This window comes from Takifugu flavidus, chromosome 9 (genome assembly GCF_003711565.1).
Source record: "Takifugu flavidus isolate HTHZ2018 chromosome 9, ASM371156v2, whole genome shotgun sequence".
Lineage (NCBI taxonomy): Eukaryota > Metazoa > Chordata > Actinopteri > Tetraodontiformes > Tetraodontidae > Takifugu > Takifugu flavidus.
In genome coordinates, this window is record NC_079528.1 from 7,251,270 (window position 1) to 7,272,180 (window position 20,911).

Below are 20,911 nucleotides of genomic sequence, written 5' to 3' on the forward strand. Positions count from 1 at the left end.
AGGGCTATAACTTGAGATGCCCTCCTGGTGACTGACAAGGAAACGTGTTTATGTGCAGCATGAGCAAATCTAATAGTGTGTGAGCGTTGAGGCTGAGCCATCACTGAATTATTTCATAATGCGGCTGTTGTTGTGTGCATTGTTGGTGGGCCGAGGTTAACAAAAGGCCAAGACAACTCTGAGCCACTGGCGTTGGACGCATGGGTGGTGGTGGTGGGGGAAGATGTTGGCAAGCGGAGCCATAGAATAATCATAGGCTAATCTGATTTCCTGGTCTGATAATGGAGGTCAGACTAAATAAGAAAAATTCCAAGCAAATTTGTGCAAATGAAAAAGGATTTCTCGTGACATAATGGTGTGGTGCAAGGCAGCCTCTAATGAGCAATAATCTGTCTAAGAGCATCTCTCTCTCCTCTCTCTTTCTTTTCTTTGGTTTCTCTTTCCATCTTGTATCTCATCGTATCTCACCCCTGCACTTCCTCCCACTATCCTCCACTATTCCAGCTCTCATCAGCTCTCCTGAGGACGAGCACGTCACACAGAGGAGGAGTAACGTCTGCACACGAGCTGGGTGAAAAACAAAGACAGGTCTGAGGACTGACAAGCAAAACCAAGTTCTGCCAAATGATCCTCGTTAGCTACTAATTTCCACGCAAATAAATTATAGCACACTATACAGCATACCGTCTATGTTATCAATAACAGTAAAAAATAGAAACGAAAAAAGATTATTTCAATACAAAATGTAGTGTAATAATGTAAAGACCCCTCACCGTCACTAGGATCTGTCTTCCTTTGTTGTGATAAGTTAGCTTTAAACTAGCTTCTTTCTGCACAATGACAGGTTCTTTCACTGAAGCGGGCAGACAAGTTTGAGTCAAAACCTAAAATAAAAGCCAAAACATGTCAAACTACAACCCGAGTTATGTGGACATCTTCCAGCTATATAACTGAATCAAGTCCACCGTCATTTTTCCAGGCTAATGTTTCTGAGAATGTCATAGCAGGAGCAAAATAATATGTGTTTTTGTCAGTGTGGGGTTGACAGGTGCAACTTGAGAAAGCACAAAAACACTTTCTAGAAAAGAGTGCCTGCTTAGAATATAACGGTCTGTCTTCTAACATTAACTAGCAATGGACTTGAGCGATGTCTCCAGCGGGGCAACGAATTCAGGAAAATTTCATCAGGCTGATGTAGCAAATGACTTGCGTGGTGGTTGCTGAAGTAGTAACAAACATTTTCACTGTATGTGGTCATTGGATTTATAAAATATTCCAAGTGAACAGGCTGTACAACCACCGTACTGACACTTTTTTGACAAAAAAGAATACAAGAAAGCACTTAAATGGCAATAACATGGATTGTTTTCTCATTAGGGCACTCTTACACTTCCCTGTAAGATGCATCATAATGGCAATATTTACAGCAGCAGCTGTATAAGACAATATCTCCTCCGTAGAAAAACAACACCCTCTCCCCCTTCCGCCCCCTCCCCTCTCCCCTTGGCCAGCAGCGGCAGCAACAGCAGCGGCGGCAGCAGCAGCAGCTTGGCTCTGTGTTCCTGACATCCTCCATAAATTATTGGAGATTTTCATATTTCAAATTTCATCTGCATTCATGCGGAGCGGCCAGGGCCCCCGTCGGAGGCTAGCGTCAGGGTGTCGGGTAGTGGAGGCAGCAGCCCCCTCGGTAGCAGCACTGCCACCGGCTGCCTGGCTCAGTGGCCCCAGAGACCCTTGGCTAATTGAATTGCATCCCCTGATTAGATTATCCTTGCGGCAGCTTGCTGCCAATCTGAAGTATGGGTGCCTTCTATCCTACTTAACCCTACTGCCCCCCACCCGCTGCTGGAGGCACGCACACGCACATTCACACACACGCAGACACACACACAACACACAGCTGAGACAGAGTGCCCAATATATTCAGGGGCCATCAAAGTTGGCCCGTTTCGTGATTTTTCTTTTGCATTGTCTCGCTTTGTAAAAGTGGTCATCTTTCACCGCCTGGCGCTCACCACCGCTCGCGCTTTACCAAACAGCTGACCCTGGCATGCTGTCAGAGTCATTAGTTTGTTTTTCTGTTTGTTTTGCTGTTTCTTTTCCACAGGTTTTAGACGTTGTTTGGCCAGTTGACTGACTCGACAGTGCTGGAGCAGCACCAGCACGCAGGCCCAGTCGGAGCATTTTCACTTTCTTCCAAGTTTAGAGGTTCTAATGACCTCCTATGAAGGTTAACTTTGTTTTATAGATTTTATCCCTTTTGCAAAACATACATAACCAGTCTATCAAACATTGTTACGACAGGAAATTACTGATATAAAAAGGGCTACACAGCATAGATCAAATTTACAGTGGAAGCTGTTTAGTTTTATTTTTGATTTGTACGTGCAGGCCGAATTTGAAGAAAATCCCAACCCGTGCATTAAATAATGAATTCAAGTGTTGATATGCATTTATTTTTTAACTTATCATGTTATATTATCATTCCTGAACGTATGATGCGGCTAGTTTTGTTTTCCCTGTAGACTGTAGCTTTTGTCAGGTTGTGATGGGACAGTGGGCCATTGTGTTTTATAAAGTCCATCTTGGGTCAAGCATGGACTCATGACCTGCCGGTGACTGCAGACGCCGCCTCCGCTGCCCCACCTACAGTCTCCGGTGTGATCACAGGCCATTTTATCCTCATGCGTTGCCGCATTTCGGTTTTGGGCCGATGCATAACCCAGATGAATATAAGTGTTCGCTGAAGAAAAGTCATGTTCTGATGTAATTATCATCTATTGCTTCCTGTAATCGTATCAGATTTCTTTTGAACAATAATCTCATGGTGAACGTCTGGAACGGAGCTCTCCTCCCTGTTTATTGTTCCCCACTCCGGTAAAACGCAATTGAATTGAGGGCTCAGCTATTAGATTTTTTTGCTCCGTAGAATAAACTGAAATCATATTTTTGCTGGAAATTATCAATACATCTCGAGGAACAAAAGTAAGACGACATAGAGCTAAAGTAGACCCTGGGTAGAGAGAGGGAGGATGAAGTGGATGAAAGATGAGGAAGAAGTGATGGGAAGACTTTCACCAACTGGAAAAAAGGGATTTATTGGCACACAGAGGTCAGACGTATATGCTAGAGTTTGTAAATCACATCAAAACTGCAAAATAGTGCTCCTGCTCAGAAAGTACTTTATTGTGAGCCAGTTAAAGGCAGTAAGTAAGCTGTGTGTATTGACAAGTGGAACAGTAGCAGTGTGCGGCAAATAAATATATCATTGTTACCAAGCTGCCAAGAAATAGGAAGGAATGCTAATACCACTGTTTTTTTCTTCTATACATCTTTTTTCCCCTTTGAGCATATACTGGAAAGTTAATTTATATTCATAATTCAGATATATGACCACGCCACATTTCAAATGCAAAAAACAAACTATAAATCAGCAGTTTTCCCGTTATCTCAACAAAAAACAACATTTCGTTGTTTCAGTGCTGGACGGATCTTCCTGCGGTTTAAATGATTCTTATTATTTTAAAACGTAAAAAGGGAAACACTAAGAGGGTCTTTGAGTCGAGTGGCAGATCTGCTGTGTTTTGCATCTGCTCTGCTGAAATATTGATGACACACAGAGTTTGAGGAAAACCAATACCTTTAATTCAATCAAGGGGCTCAGACAGTAAACAGGGACAGCTAAAGAAATCCATCCCCAAATATGATTTTAAAAAAAGCAGCGGCACAGCCGGGGGTTCTGGCATTTTAAACATTTACAAATGGGAAATAACAGTAAACACATATTTCAGTATTTACAGTGATGCAGGCAGCCGTGCTTCCAGTTTTAGTCTGTGATGTAGCCAGCTAAGCTGAATCATTACAAAAATGCTTAATTTTATGATGTTTCCATTTGGAAGAGTATAATTTCAGCTGATCTACCTTCAGGTGGGATCAATGCTCTTAAATCAGAGGTTTTATTTCAGCATGACTCCATTCAAAACCGTTCCATTTGAACACTTAATTACTACGGTACATTTGAAAACCTGCTTCGGGTGAATATGTTGACGGGTTTTAATCTTTTAACAATTATAACAATTTCTGCCCTATTAGTGGTGAACGTAAGGAAATATTCTTCATTCGCATCAGTTTATTTTTAGGTTATGGGTCAAATTGACAGTTTTTCGTGCAGTGGGGAGCAGCTGAGGCTCCAAAAACAATGTGTGACAGCAAAATTCACATTGTATTTGCGTTCGTTTGTGATGCCGCAGGACGACGCCAACATTATGTATTCTAGTGCAGTATATCACGACTGAAACATTATAGATGATGTTCTCAATGGATTAAAACTTCCACAGCCTTTGAATGGTTGCAGTTATTAACTACAGGTTGAATGATGAGGCCTTTAATACACCATGACCACCTATACTCACCTATACAATCATCCAGGAGCCCTTATTAGTCCATGAAATGTCACGATAATCACTTCTGATAGAGCAAATTTAGCTTAACTGAAAAAAAAAAGTAAATATAGCTATTGATATAAAATATTGTACAGTATACAGTATTGTAATAAAATATATTACGGTATTTGGATGGTGTTTATTATTTAGGCGAGTAGGCAGCCATAATGTATAGTTGTATTCCATCAAAAACATCTATATATATTGTAACATACTTCATATATTTGTAGCTGATAATAAAATACATCTTTTAAAAAATGTCACCTTATTTTGTCCTTTTTTTTTTTTTTTTTGGCAACAGCCTCGGTATTTATGATTCTCTGAATCAATGTTAATGAAGCCAAAATTGACCCAAGGTCAGGATCCAAATATAAATTGATTAAAGCTACAGGGTGGAGTAAGCATCTTCAAACCTAAACTGATCCAAATGATCAGTAAAAACAGAATCTGCATTTGCATTTTATTTGCATTTTTTGGGAAAAATATTATCAGTTATTTTATTTTTATTTATTATTACAAACCAAAACAAATGATTTCATTTTTTACAGTTACATAATGGCATTGTTGCTAATTTAAGATATAACATAAGTGACTCATTAGTATGTCTGTATAGTGTCATTTATGTCTAAGAGGGGATTTACAGTCGGTCGTGGTGAAGCCAAGTGGAAGAGCTGTGATCACCTGAGGATGAGGATGCTGAGGCATGTACAGGAGGCCGCCTGCTCGTCTCGGTGGCCATCCAGCCATCCTTCCGTCCAGCTCTCCTGAGTCACTTTTCATAATTATTGAATTACATTCCTGGCAACCCATTAAGCAGGACATTCTCTTCTTAACCACCTGCTCTTCCCCCTCCTCCACCCCATTTTACGCCATCAATCTTTCAGCGTTACCGGAGCCCCTAAAAGCTTTCTGACTGCTCTATAATGGGGGACAGAGCGGGGTCAGGGGTGCTACAGGACTGTGTGCTCAGGAGCACTGATGCCTCAGCATTCGAGCGAGGAATGGCAAAGGGACGGGCGCTGGTGTTAGGGGGCAGTAGGGGTCATTCAGAGCGGCTGTGCTGTAATAGGTCACTGACTGGACATTTGGTCGGGAACAGGAGGGCAAAAACACGCTCTGGTAACGGGTGAGTGTTCAGGTGTTAACCCCCGAGGGGCCGTGATATTACACAGCTGTCATTCAAACTTTAATGAAGGACGCAAGTGTGCCGATTTCTGCGCTTGGACCTAAACGTCCTAAATTGGGAAACATCAGCTTGTTTCATTAACCTATTCGCTCTATAACAAAGCAGAAATTGACTTTTTAAAGCAAAGTCAGTTTTACATTCCGTATTGACGTGGCACCATGTGGCTAACTGTGTTAGCTGAGGAAAGAGCAGCAGCAGGTGATGCAGAGCGTCGACTGCTGCGAAATGGGGCAATTCACTGGAATCCAATGAATTTGTTATTTTGCAAAACGAAGGCTGAACAACAGCAAATCAGAAGCTCATCACACATCCATGTAGAACACACTAGATTAGAAGCAGCATCTTTTATCATCTGCTTATCTGGGTTTGAATCACAGGGGAAGCAGTTCTGCTGCTGTTCCACAAAGCTCTATCTTGATCAGGGAACTGGCTCTTCAGCAGCCTTTTCTTAGACTGAACTTTCTTTGTCCCTTCACCTAGGATCAGTTTGCCTTGGGGGTCCCTGTGAGGGGCCAGCTCCCCCTGCCAACATTGCTCCTCGGCTGATAAAAGCACTCCCCCATAATCAGGTGGCAGTTCGCAGGGGAGCCATTTATTCATGTACTTTGTTAGCACGTTTGATGCTGTTTTGAAAAATGTTTGACAATTGTTAAAAATTCAGCTATGAACAAGATAGAAGGCGGTAGGCCGAAGCATGTCAAGAGACAAAGATAAAACAAACTCAGTAAAACTAGACAGCACATCTTGAGGTGCCAATATTCTGCTCCTTTATCCAAACGCTGAGGTGATAAGTTAATTCGCCAGCGCGACGCACAAACAGCAACACAAATGTTGTGACATTTGTGCTACTTCTTTTTTTATTTTTTTTTTTGAGTAGAATGGCCTTTTCCTCCCGGTTGTCCAGATGATTCCACTGAAGTCAATGTTAAGTGAATAGTAAGGTTAGGTTTGTCTCTACCCCGCTGGCTTATTGTCTCCTCTGTCAATACCACTGCAGGGAAAATCCATAAAGCCTGCAAATGTTAACATCAACATGCATTTGTGAGTGCGCATGTGAGCCTTTTACTGGTTTTCCAAAACCCATTTGTTTATATGCAGGAATACTTTCTCTTGCATTGGAAGCAAATGTTTGCATTTTAATAAAAGTGTAAGAAGTTGCAATGCTCAAACTTTGATTCTTGATCATAAAACGGCTTTGATTGCCAGATTTTACAGGCCTGTGACTGAAATAACAGGATAGATTATGTAGTTTCAAACATTAAACAACAATGCATCAAAGATAAGAATAATAATAATAAAAAATCCTCCTGATTTGATCGGAAGGGCTCAGCCCAGGGCCAGACGACGGGAGTCTTGCCTTTAGAAATAAACAGAACCAACAACTTTACAGTCAGGAACACTTTAACCCAATTGGACCCAACTCAGTGATCCGCCAGCCAGCCCAAAGCCTCGTGCACTAACTGCAGGGATCACAGGAACGACTACAGATGCGCCTCTGCAACCTCTTCAGCTGTGGAAATTGAGCAGGTGTTCTCAGGTAATGTTTATATGTGTGTCCTCTTGACTTCCTCACTTCTCTATCTCCTCTTGTGCACGGACTCACTGGAGCTAAGCAGCCAGCCAGCGTGCACTCTCTTGCCCACAGGCATGATGACTGATATGACTCAACATGTTGAACCTGTGAAAAACACACCAGGAGCTGACATCAGGTAACACAGCCATAGAAAACCTGCATGGCTCAGTGACTCCTAACAAGACCAGATGGCCCATCGTCTGGTTGCGAGTTCCTGTTTTAACACATCCAAAAAGGAATTTCCAGCATATGTTCAGGATTCAAAGTTTACAGTGAGCAAGAGTATTCATCCAGAACCTGAAAGGTGTAGAATTGAGTTTTTCACAGGTCAATCCGAGTGTTTAGCTACACTGCGACTGCTGTTTGGATTTCTCTCCAATCTGCTGAATTTAATGTCCGGGAGCATGTTTTGGCAAATCCTTTCTTTAACTGTCCGCACGTTTAAGACAGATGAGTTGGGATAAAACAATTCAATTAGCTGAAAAAGGGAAAGGTCCCACAAAGCTGCAAATGTGTGCAGCCTCTTCGGTCATTACAAACGACTTAACTTGCACTTTGCGTAACTTTGCAAACTGAAACTGGGGCTTTGGGAGAGATTTGTGGTTAAGAACGAATGGGTTTAGGTCCTCATAATGATAGTATAACAAATGTGTGCATCTACCAGTAAACAGTAAGAGTGCAGATGGAGAGCTCATGCCTCACCTCACAGCACGATGCTCATTACCTAATGCTCAGATCCCAACACGTATTATTCATCTTTGACAGCTCGGCCACTTTGCATAAAACAAATACTCTCTCTCCTTCCCTCCCTTCCTCCTTCTCTCTCTCTCTCTCTCTCTCTCTCTCTCACACACACACACACGTACCTTGCACATAACACATATGAAAAGACCGCCATTAATGCAAACATGCTGCATAAATTCACAGTACTGTATTGGCGCACATCCTGCATACAAAAGTGACCTTGTGTGGTATGTAAACACACAACCACACACACACTGTGAGCATATGAGTAATGAACAACCTCAATAACACCTCTAAGTTTTCCTCTTCTTCTCTCTGCTGGCTGTTTAAATTCACATCCCCCTTTAACGTTGCTCTAATGCGATTACTGCTGGGCTAATGGCTCTCCTTCTGCTCCTCCCAGACTCTCTGCCCAGACGTTGGAAAACACACACACACACACACACACACACACGCAGACACACACCAACACAGAGAGAGCACTGATGCATAAAAGCTACATCTGCGAAGTATAGCCGAGGGGTAAAAGCTAAAAGAAATAGTGAAAAGTTGGTATGTTGTGTTTATGTGCACGTTGGTGAAGGTTTTTTTTTTTTTTTTAGGGAGAGGTATGGGAAAAGCTCAACTTCAAAACCCTCTCCACAGCCATTCCTTTCTCTCCCCTGCACCCCCCCCCCTCCCCTCCCCTTGAGTAAATCTATAGGGAGGGAAGGCAGAGACAGGTGCATTTCTCCACAAATTGAGTTAGCCAAGACATGCCACATCCAATTGGGCTAAATTGATGTGAGAGTTTGTGATGTCTGCTGTGGGTATTACAGCAAAGGTCAGTGTGCCGAGACAATGACATCAATCTGGTCCACGTGGCCAAGCGCTCAGGCCCCCTGATTCAGATGCAAACCTGTAAACACTGCCTAGAAAGGAGAGGGCGGACAATTGCTGGTAACAAACTGGTGGACATTTTGTGATTGCTTCTGAATAGAAGCTAAAAAAGACCTCAACACAATTTTATTGTCGCCTCTGGCGCTGTTACAGGTGCCCGGCACCACTAAGTTCTATAGCTATCCTAGACAGACGGGGTGTCTGGTGTTGACTTTGTACTTTTGTACTCACAAATTGGCAAAACACCCAACAAGAACACTCGTATCTCTCTGATGCTGATCTCTGTTGCTTTTATTTTTCTAAAATGAATAAATACTAAGTTGAGGAATCTGGAAACAGTATTGTGAACAGGAATTCGAGATGCAGCGATTTGATGATTGTAATTTATGAAATATTACATTTTAGCTAAAACTGAATTCTATATTTGTCAGTTTAGGTTGTAAATTATTATGTGCTCATACAGATGTTAAACACACTAATATTGTCTAATGGTGACTTTGTGCACCATCTTTAAACAGCAAAATATGTGAAACTAAAACCTTTAGCAATGCATATTCAGATTAAACTATCCAAATATATTAAAAAGGTACCGTATTGTTGAGGTGATGAGGACATGGAGTCATTCAATAACAGTTCCAAATCTTTGGATTATTTATACTCTATGTTTAAGACACATGGAAATGGGTGCTATACTTGCATTATCAAATTAACATCTTTGCTAACATCGTTAAATTAACCTCAAATGTAGGTTTGATCCATTAATATCTTCCATGGTAGAAGCCACATGGCTAAATTGCTAATGATCCGTTATAATGGTATTACAGCTGTGTAATGACGTTTGTAAAACTTCAATTAATACAGCCAATAAAAGATTCACTTGCTTATTCAACTTTTATTGACTCAGTGATGTTATTTATATAGAGAGATACAATAAACACATAACGCCAATCAATTTCATATCTAGCATATGAGTGGTGTAGTGGGTTTGGGCTACTTTGCCTGTGCTCTTAGGAAATCCAATAGAAACTTCATCATGCTGTCACCTCTGTCAGGTCCTGCAAAGCCAGATTCCAGGGGTGGCTTTCATCCCACCTCTATTCTGAGAGCCATTTTCTTTGATCACATTAGCTTTATTGCTCCTCTTACGGCTCCTCTGTCTTCTCACTGCTACTCCATATCAGCCCTGGGCTATTGGTTTTCTTTCTGCAGTGTCAATCTGGACCTGGACCAAGCCAATCTAGGCCAGCTTACACTGACGATAATTCATATAAAAGCGATATGAACAGCTAAGTTCAGCTCCTGACTTTCCAAGCTCACTCTATCAATGGAAAGTTACACGTGACAGAGTGAAGTAAATACACAACAGTGAGAATCTATGGATAACAAAAGTTACTCATATACCAAAGTAAAATACAAAGATTAATTTATAGCCAAGTGTCTTCCAGATAAGTTTGTGTTGCCACTGTAGCTTCATTCAAACCATTAACGGGACTTAAAAGAGCCACCGTCTTGTCCGGCATCTTTAATTTCTTCTATTTGCTTATAAGAACTGAAAATTACTCATGTAATAGAAAGCTTGTTGATATCTGAGTTGTTTATGGACATTTACTTTCTTTGACAAGGTTTCCTTGAACCCCTGGGAACCCTGCAGGTTTAATCTATCTGTAGTCAGTAGAATCCCAGACCAGAGATTTGTCTGAGAAGCAATTTACTGTCATTTGCCAGAGAGCACTGGCCTGATGCATAAGCATTGTCACTAATATGCCAATTCATCATCAGGCAGCTGGGGGATTCTGGATGTGTTCTGATCAAATTTGCACCAAGCGATGATGAGGGGCATGTTGGTTTTGATGCAGAAAAGTGCAGATCCAGCTATTTGTCACATCAAGCTTCAACAGGGGAGGCAGAGGAGAAAAGACACAGGAAAGAGCAGAAACAAAGAAGATGGAACAAAAGCTCAGCCAAGGTCTCCAGCAAAACTCTGTCACATAATTTAGAATCACGAAGCACATTAAAATGAGGAGAGTAAAATTACAGCTATTTGGATCTTAACCGTTCATTTTATTCGATACATATTAACTATGTTTTCACCTACTGCTGATGGACAAATATCTGCAAGATTAATGCTAAAGTCATGGGTTGAATAAGACATGCAACCCAAAACAGGAATTCAACTCAAATTACAGCTGAGAGTTAAAAATCCTTATGCATCTGTCTGCTTGTAGCATCCTTAAAGTTGTGCTTGTTAACTAACAGAGAACCACTAATTAAAACAATCCTAATAATATCAATAATTGCCATGCTTCTCTCACCGGACAGGTCAATGAGATGCACAACCACCTCACACGGTAATGGATGTGCCGAGAAAGCAAACTGAGTTTGAACCTTCTTTATTAGCGTGGCCCAGCCCCTTTCTACTAGAATAATGAATTGCAGATTAATTTGCTCTTTTAAACTCTAAACCTATAGTGAGGAGATGGAAGGGCTAAATACCGCCTGCATGAGAGTTGTTTTGGCCACAACAAATATATTATTCATGTATTTCACAATTTATTTGGCAACAGTGTTAAAAACATTATTATACCAATTTTGCGTATCAGCCAGCTCACCAATCACATGTATTGATTTCTGTTGGAACATCATCTCCACGTCTTCCAGCTCTGTAGCGCTGCATCATTCGTCAGATAGCAGCGAGCTGCCTTCTGGGAACAGGAAGTGAATCAGAGCCAACAGTGGACAGACTGACTCTGATGGCTCCCATCTGGCTGTTCTTTAAGGATTCCATCCAATCAGATTAGGCTTGATTGATCAACAGGCGCCTCCATTGGTCAGCATGCAGCCGTGGCAGTATAAATCACGCTCTGACATCAATATGGATGACTTTCCTGAGGAAGAGCAGTAGTGACGGAGTGGACATGAAATTTAAAGGAGTTGACTTGCTCATGGTCCATAATCTGAGGTTTCTGTTTGGGAGGATGGAGATGATGATGTTAGGATCTCAATTGTCAAAGATGAATGAAGTTCAACACAAAAAACCTGATAAACAGAGGCACCAGATCTTTGTGGGAGTTGTGAAAATGCTCCCAGAAAATCTGACAGTGCTCTCGTGTAGGTCGATCAACCTGGAATCATTGGCTCATGATGTCATCAATGTGACATTCGGCAGTAAATATATGTATAGAGAATTCTTTAATGTTGGCAATCATTGACATTGACCATAACATTTGGTGACAGTGTATTAAATAACCCAAATTAAAATCTAAACAGTGGTAGAATAATAAAACCATACTCACTCACGCACATTTGTATGCCTCAGATTATCAACCTGCAGAGAAAGGACGTAGTATTCATGTGTGATAACTGCAATCAATTATAATTTGGAAGAAAAAAATGTTGTTTTAGAGCTTTAAACACCACCACAATTTTGTACTTTTTGGGGGTAGGGGGTAAGATTGTAAGATTCCAAGCTTTTGTTCCTTCAGCGTTATAAGATTTAATGTCCTAACATGGAGAAGAGCATGTTGTGAAGAGCATGTTGTGCTCTGGGAGTGTCTCCTTGAGATGTATATGGAAATTATGATTCATATTAGTTGCCTGATGGTTTATGCAGATGGTGGCTGTGGGGCTAAACTCACAAGTGTACCACGTGTTTAGCTACAAAAGCATCAAAAGAATATGAGATGAGATGCAGGAGCGAGACAAATTAGCAGCTTTAGGAATTGATAGCAGGTGTTTACACGTGGCTACTTTTGCATATTCTAATGCCGGAGCAGCGGGGGTGTAATAAACATTACAATGTATAATGATCAATAAAATTCACAATGAACTTGACGTTTTATGATGGATTGGGAGGCACGGCCTACTGTAATTGCTACCCGCGCCTCCCTCCCTCTCAATCCGACGCCTCTGCTCTCTCTGGTCAGTGGCCCCCCTCCTTTTTGTTTTGACATTAAAAAGTGCTCCATCATTCTCGATGCGCCGCCTTGTCGCCTGCCGCTCAGATGACCATTAATCGCTTAATTCCAGTAAACCTTCGTCCGCACAATAGGCCGCTGTCCGCCGCTTAATGCATGTGTGATTAAGCTTTAAGGAAGGCCACACGGCATTATTAGCCAGCAGGTCCTTGTATAGAGGGCCAAATGCCTTCAGGGGGCCCGAGGGTGGTGTGGGGTAGAGAAGAGGGAATGGTGTGGGTGGGGGGGAGTTAATGACACTGACCCTCACTTCCCCAACAGCTATTCAATTCAACAATAATAACGGGTCACGCAGCTGATTTATGAGGCTGGGGCTAATAATTGTCAACTGCTAATGCGGGGGTCGAGGCGATGCCAGTAGACCATGCTAAATAAAATATGGGTTGACCCCATCGGGGTGAAAAGAAGGAGACCCTGGAAAAGAAAAAAAGGGGAAAAATGACAGATGATGTTTCAGATCAACAAAGCATGATGCAGCTTAATTTGGCACCCGTGGATTTAAATGCTCAGAGAAAACCTGCAGCGGCAGCAACAGCTAAGCCAGAACTGGGGCCTGCACGCATGCACGGCGCTCCTCCATCCATCCTCCCGCACGGCTGCAATAAATTAATAACAACCAAACAATGTGTCGTGGAGAGGCCGATTCAATTACGAAGTTTATTTACAGGGGGAATCTCATGAAGGCCATTGACCAACGTTAAACAGTGCGCGGATGAAACGATGACAAGAGCTCCGATAAGAATTTAATTCCATCTCATTTCGGACGATTTTATGAATCAGATTCTTGAACACTGGCAAGTGATTTAATGATCACATCTTTGCGAAATCTTATTTCAGAAGCGGTCGATGGCATTTCTCTGCGTTAATGTCGACTTAGAGGTTGGAGTAATTTAGTAATTGATTCCTTGCCTGGCTTTCGCCCGTGCCAAGGCCGCGTTTGAGGGTAATATGTTTCCTAATCTTATCCCCCGGAATAAGATTTTTATGTTAATCCACTGGCTGGGTCTCTTGGTCACTTGGGAAGCGCAGAGAAAGGCTGAGACAGGCCGGAGAGGGCAGGGGAGACGAGCCGGGACTGGCTGCTGTACATCTGGATCACAAAGAACGGGGTTAATGGGATAGAAGAGTGACATGTGACAGTGAGAAGTGTTCAGAACACGGTATTCAAACATTCCCCATTTACCCATGGGTATCAGACCTTCCTCGGGACAAATAGGTTTGTCTCTTTCACCAAAACAACTCAGATATAAATGAAATACAAAAGCGTCAGAAACGCCATCAGTATTAACTGCAGACAAATCTGCACTGGAGTCTTGGACCGTACAGACTTTTTAGTGTGTGTGCTACATTTCTTTTTCTTTTTATTTCAAACACACAGAGAGAAAAGAACATCTTTTAATTAGATTTAGTCTCTTCTCCAGATGTCACTTTCCATCTGTGCACTTGGACACGCCGTTCGCTTTTTACGCAGAGACTGAGGCACCTGTAATTCAGAAGTTTCAAATTCACAAATTCAGTACGATATCACACAGCCAAGCTTGAAAACCATTCTAATATACAACAATCAAGCACTAAATATCAGTATATTTTGGGAAAACTGATTTATTTTTATTTTGGCACGGACGCAATCTGGCATTTTCATTTTGGATCAGGAAAAACGTTTCCTTCATCCATCCTGTCAAATTGAGACATCAGACTAAATCGCCACGAGAGCATCCCCAAAATGATTTTTTTTATCTTCCCCCTCGCCCCTCCCTCGTACCACATGTTATTAATACCCGTTTTGATAAGTGTAGGATATCCTCGGGCGGAAGAGTGAGACATTGTATGCGAAATGTGACAGCGAGACCCTCCCAACGTGCGCGCGCTCTCTCTCTATCCTCCTCGGTGTCTTTGCCGTTTTCAGGGGAGTGGATCCATCCAATCCATCCAGAGACAATGGCATTTTGTTCCTCTTTTTGTCCCTCCTGTCGACCCGCATTCCTATATTGCTGAGCAACGATAGTGCGCACTAAATGGAGAGGAGTTCCTCCCATCTTGTGGCTATTGTCCGGCACTTGCCAGGGGATTTAGGGGTCTTGCACACATTGCATTTTCCTGATTTATTTAAGTGAAGGCATATGGTTGAAGCCCCTTATTTGCCACATAATTACGAATTAACTACCAGTTACCTAGATTTAAAGGCTCATTATGTGACTGTTTGGCATAACCGGCAGCGACTGAGGGACCTTTAATTGTGCGCAATTTGCACCTGTTAAGATTAAAAACAAAGTCTGGAAAACAGAACAGCGTGGGATTTAATGTTCAGATTGCTGTCTCCCCTTCTACCCAAATGAGCTCAAAAGATTAAAAGATGTTTGGCCCATAAACGGGAGGGCGCCCCAATAGCAGGTGGACTATGATGGAGGGACTATAGACCACAAGAATAAAGCGCGGCTTCAGTGAAAGAAACTGATGGCTAAAAGCTGTAATTGTATTTGGCTCGGCGAAATATCAGAAAAGACTGCTCGTTCCTTTGAACGTTATTAGATTAATTCCCAAAGATGGTTTCTTTTCTCGCCGCCAGACGCGTGGAGGGAGGATGGTGGACCATTTGGCTCTTTGGTTTCAATAATCAAATTAACCATTTGGTACAACTTTTTGGGTCCCCAGCTCGTGTGTGGAAAGGGGGGAAATAAAAAAGAAAAGATTTACATAATAGGAACGGGTTGTGTCCAGAGAGAATTGACTTTTTTGCGCTCGTTGATCTCTGAAAAGACAATGTACACACGGGAGAAAAGGGAGAAACACACTGCAAAACGTCAGCAATTGTGGAAAAAAATAATTGATGGTTAATGCGGGTAAAAAGGGACTGCCTCACGAAGCCTTAGATGTTGAATTTATTAAACCATTTAGCTTGTCCAAGTCACAATTTCTTTTTCATATTAAAAATAATCTCTGCATTACTTAACACAATTGTGTTATATCTTAAAATAAGCAAACAGACATTTAAAAAACTGTTTTAGCTTTGCCAAACTTAAATATATCTGCGGATCTGATTTCAACACGCAGATCTTCTGCACTTTTCAAGATTTAATTCTAAGGAAATTAAGACGAATATTGTGGTCAAATCTACACGAGAGGGGCTTATTGAAACGTACGGAGCATTAAAACACAATATCTGTGGTCAAATATACAAGTGCAGTCATGGGGATAGAATTTTAAGCCGATATTCAGCTGCAGTCAGCGAGGATCATTATGGAAATATTATTTTTACGCGCAGGTCCGTCGCTGAAACAACCAACGATAAGCAAATTCTCCCATCTAACAAATTTGATTATCCCGATGGAATTCCTGTTGCGCCTTTTTGTGCTCAGATAATTTGGACAGAGAACAAACCCGCAGCTTCCGACCGGGACTTGAACTCGGTCCAGTTGAAAATAAAGCAGAAACACAACGACCGTGTAAGCGCAAACAAAACGCTTCACCTTATTACGCAAACCAAATTAACCACTCAGCCAATATTGCGAGCCTAAGAGGTCCGAAGACTGCCTCGCCAGTTCGTTACTTTCATTACAAAGATGTTATTTTCCAAATAAATGGAATAATGAAAGTAATAAAGACAATTACAAACTCATTTGAATCATAAAAACACACCCGGACGTGTAACAGAGATTAGCAACAAAAACACGCAAAAGAGCAATTATTAAAGTCATATTCGCTCGTTTCCTGTGCAAAATGACCCAAATTCCTGATTTTCATTCATTACTTTAATTTTATCCACGACAACATGAGGGCTCATAAACGACAAATATTCGATTTAACAGTGCAGGTTAAATAAATTCATCAAAATTAATGTGATTTAGACACAAAATGAAAATAAGCCGTGACAAAAAAATATATATCTGGAGGCCTACATGACAAAATATGGACTCATTGTAAATGTGATTGGCAGCGGAAGGTTCGAGTGAGAAAAGGAGAAAAATTAGCCAGCAAGTTGACAGTTCCAGCGGTTTACTTTCAAGCAGCCTCCTGAAAAAAAGCAGATGAATTGTGGTTATATAACACAATAAACGCCTATCTTTGTCAGTTTCCATCATTTATTTCTGTGGGTTTTTAAAAAAAAATGCATTTTAAAATATACGCGAGCACGAAAACACGTCCTCAAGTACCCGACAATAACAGACAGGTTTTACAGCGCAGGAGAGGGAAAAGAGTCGGAGCAGACGGCCAGAGAGAGGAGGCAGAGGGGAATACTATGTGAAATCCTGCCCAAGGTATACGGACGCTTAAAAGGCTTAAAAGCTTGGAGAAAATTGGATCAGGGAGAATCGTCACCCAACTTTCATTATTTCCAAGTGGTGTGATTGAATTAAAGGGCAGGATGGTGGTTGGAGAGGAGTGGGGTGGATGGTAGATGGGTGGAGGTGGTGGTGGAGGGGTGCGTAATGGCGTGGTATTAAATTCTAATTAGAGATGCAGGGGATCAATGATAGGGAGGTTGGACAGCCCGGGCCCCCAGTGCCAGCCCAATAGACTGATGAGTTATTGTCATGTAAAAAAGCGCTAGCAATAAGACCAAACGCTTTGCTATTGTCCAAGCGGAAAGAGCCAAGTTTATTATGAGGACTATATGCTCTAGAGACCTCAGGCTAGGCGGCTCTTAGGGGGCTTTTCATAAAACAGGGCTAGGTTCCTATAAAGGAGGCCAGTTTTGGAGCAGGCGCTGAGCAGTGAACATCTACCCATCGTCCAGCCTCCTTCCAACCGTTCAAACCAAACAGTTCATTTTTTCCCCCGTCCTCAGACCGCGCGTCCTCCTCATTTTTACTTTTAATATATAAATTTTTACCTTCCGACCCGATTTTTTTGGGGGATAGATTTCGGCTGTTTTTTCGTGGGAAGTGCAGCTTTCGAACTCCACCGAGCCTTCTCAAATGTATAAAATGGAGTATTCTTACCTAAATTCCTCTGCCTACGAGTCATGTATGGCCGGGATGGACACGTCGAGCTTGGCATCGGCCTATGCGGACTTCAGCTCGTGCAGTCAAGCCAGCGGGTTTCAGTACAATCCCATCAGGACCACTTTCGGGGCTACCTCCGGCTGTCCGTCCCTCACGCCAGGGTCTTGCAGCCTGGGAACCCTGCGGGACCACCAGAGCAGCCCTTACGCCGCAGGTAAGCAGCGGCTCCGCAGCTTCAACACAGCGTATTATAGGACGTCTTGATTGCATTTGAAAATGGAAATGTGTTTAGTATTTACCAAACGAAATTTGCTTACACAAATGAAAGAATTTATCACGTTAGAAGCGATTGCAGGCAAGCCGTAATTCGGTTATGGGGTTATACTATCCCAGTCACACCCAAAACCGCCAACAGAATTATCTTAAGCTGCCAAAATGATAGGCATAATTTATTTACTTTGAGATGAGACATAAAACTTCGAAAATAATTAGATAACCAAAGACTAAAGCTCATTATTGACACCCAATTGGAGTTACAGTAGCAACAAGCGGCGCGGATGGGAACATTATGACAAGTTTTCAAACTTGATCCTCGATCCGTGGAGCAACAATTAGTTTAACATTACAATTAACCGCATCACAGGTCAGCAGCGTTATCAGTTCAGAAGTAATCCACAGGTAATCAAATGCCTAATACAATTGGAAGCATTACTGGAGCATCCTTAAACGGATTTTACACACACACGCAAAAAAAAAATCAAATTTGACTCTTTCATTTGACAACATCCCAACTACACACACTCGCATGTTGTTCATGCTTACACGGTGGCCCCTTTTTTTCGTTTTACAGTTCCCTACAAGCTCTTCACGGATCACGGCGGACTGAACGAGAAGCGGAAGCAGAGGCGCATCCGGACCACGTTCACCAGCGCCCAGCTGAAGGAGCTGGAGCGGGTTTTTGCTGAAACGCACTACCCGGACATCTACACCAGAGAAGAGTTGGCTCTCAAAATCGATCTGACTGAAGCCAGAGTGCAGGTACGCAGCTCCCAGCAGACTCCAGTCTGCTCCAGTTACACAAGATGGCACACAAACTGCGCATTTACAACATTTATAACATTTGCATTAGTTCCTTTCGTTCAGACATACAATATATTTAACTTTCATACTTGATTTGTAACAGGTGTGGTTCCAAAACCGACGCGCCAAATTCCGCAAGCAGGAGCGGGCAGCCGCAGCCGCCGCGGCCGCCGCCAAGTCCAACTCCGGGAAGAAATCTGACTCAAGAGATGAAGACAGCAAAGACGCAAAATCTGCTGACCCGGACAGCACAGGCGGACCGGGCCCGAACCCAGTGCCCACCTCCAACTGCGGGGGACCGAGCCCCACAGGAGGGCAGGTCAACACCACCGGGAACGGACAGGTGGACCAAGTGAAGACCTCTGTGTCCGCCGGCATGGGCGTGACAGCGCCGAGCCAAGGCTGGGCTCCCGCGCCCGGCACCATCACCTCTATCCCGGACTCTTTGGGTGGGCCGTTCGCCAGTGTACTGTCGTCTTTGCAAAGACAGAACGGAGCCAAAGCCACGTTAGTAAAGACCAGCATGTTCTAATGAATCTTCACAGCGGGAAGGTAAACAAAGAGGGGAAGAATCGCTTTCCCGTCTTCCGGAGACTGAAAAGCAATTGTCCGACACAGAGAGAGGAGAGTTATTGAAAAAAGAAGATGAGAGCTGTTATTTTATTCTCGCCCCGCGCAGTTCGTTGTGATCAGTGGACACTGTTGCTGTAAAAATATCCATTCTGACAAGTCATATTGTCTTAGAAAGAAACTTTTTCTCAAAACATGTGCTATGGGCAAGAGGTTTCCAGCCATGAACTGAAATCACGTGAGCATAAACGTCACTGTATTCATGCATCAGAACAAAACATTCTATGTTCGTCTTGTTTCAAGAAAAAGACAAAGCGTCCCACGCAAGAAGGAAACCCAGACGACTGGGCTGGTTAAGGTGAACATCTCTGGGGCCACACTTTAGGCCGAGAGGCATTCGCGCGCTGGAAACGCGTCGTGCCATCGACATTTAACGCGCCACAGTTCAACAGCTGCTTCAGAGACGTTCGACTGAGGATTCTCCATCAAAAATCTGACACAACGAACACCGAAAAAGACGCATTTGGCTTTTTTCCCTGTTCTGTAGACAGAATCTCGGAGCCTCTTCACAGGCGTTTTTTTTGTTCGTTTGTTTCCAAAGCTGTTGAGAGATTAGTTTCTTTAAATTTATCAATATAAACTACTATTTCCTGGAGGGGAAAAGGCACAAAGTACCGCAACGTTCACCTGACAGTAAATCTCTATGTTTTGTGTGTCTTTCTACGGCAGTGTTTTTGTGGCTCAAACTGTATAGTGTTAATACGTATTCTTGTCTCCTATAGTTGAACCATAGGCCATATTCCCTGGTAGAGCGACCATACAAGTCTTTATGGTGTTTTCAAATTCCCTCGGAAGAATTTATTTTGAGTATTGGAGGGGAATGGATGCAAACATTGTATTTATTTCGATATAATTTGCATGTTGTCTCTTTGTCTGATTTTACAATGATTTTTTGATTCCTTTTTGTGATCATCATGTAATATGTTTTGTCCAGGATCCGAAATTTATTTATATGTAGGTATTGAATGCTTATATTTAAGAAGGAAATATTTCTACATGTGCACATAGTTTTCCAGGTGTACCATTCAAACGGTTGTTGATGATAAAACAAACAAAAAAAATAATTATACGGATGGCTTCGTTGTGTTTTCATTTAATAAATAATTAAGAGCGCAGGATTAGGCATATTTTCTTTATTTATGAGGTGTGGTTTTGTTTTAATAAAAAAACACAAACGAAAAACTATGATTAGTTCAGCACCACGGACAGCACCGCCACAGATTGAAATTCAAGGCCTCAGGATGGTTTAAAAACATCGTGACCCGTTAAAAAATGTGGACGAATTAGACAAAATCTGGGTCTGAGTGAAAGAAAATGGACCGACATCACTGAATCTAAAGGATTTAAATAAAGAGATAAAATAGTTCATTCAATTCCGAACACAATAAAACCAAATACAGGAACTAAAAGACATTTTAAGGTTATTAAGGTTTTCAAAATATTTAAGAATCGAAGCA

At 42.2% G+C, this 20,911-nt stretch overlaps 1 protein-coding gene and 1 long non-coding RNA gene across 2 annotated transcripts; one reads left to right on the plus strand and one right to left on the minus strand.

Annotated features, from left to right (window-relative positions):
- Positions 1–15,667: 15,667 nt before the first annotated feature.
- On the minus strand, positions 15,668–18,738 carry LOC130531168 (uncharacterized). The gene is made up of 2 exons (XR_008952027.1): positions 17,742–18,738; positions 15,668–16,812 (listed from the first exon to the last, which is right to left on the minus strand). It is a non-coding gene; the product is annotated as an uncharacterized LOC130531168 (long non-coding RNA).
- Positions 17,409–20,034, plus strand: phox2bb (paired like homeobox 2Bb). The gene is made up of 3 exons (XM_057043005.1): positions 17,409–17,958; positions 18,595–18,782; positions 18,928–20,034. Exons 1-3 carry the CDS (start codon positions 17,718–17,720, stop codon positions 19,354–19,356), a joined length of 858 nt encoding a protein of 285 aa, XP_056898985.1. The 5' UTR covers positions 17,409–17,717; the 3' UTR covers positions 19,357–20,034.
- The last annotated feature ends 877 nt before the right edge of the window (positions 20,035–20,911 follow it).

Excerpts from the sequence above, each read along its gene's own strand:
- phox2bb (XM_057043005.1), top strand. The coding sequence starts at position 17,718 with ATGTATAAAATGGAGTATTCTTACCTAAATTCCTCTGCCTACGAGTCA. Across the intron at positions 17,959-18,594 it reads GAGCAGCCCTTACGCCGCAG|TTCCCTACAAGCTCTTCACG; the intron begins GTAAGCAGCGGC and ends TTCGTTTTACAG. Across the intron at positions 18,783-18,927 it reads TGACTGAAGCCAGAGTGCAG|GTGTGGTTCCAAAACCGACG; the intron begins GTACGCAGCTCC and ends GATTTGTAACAG.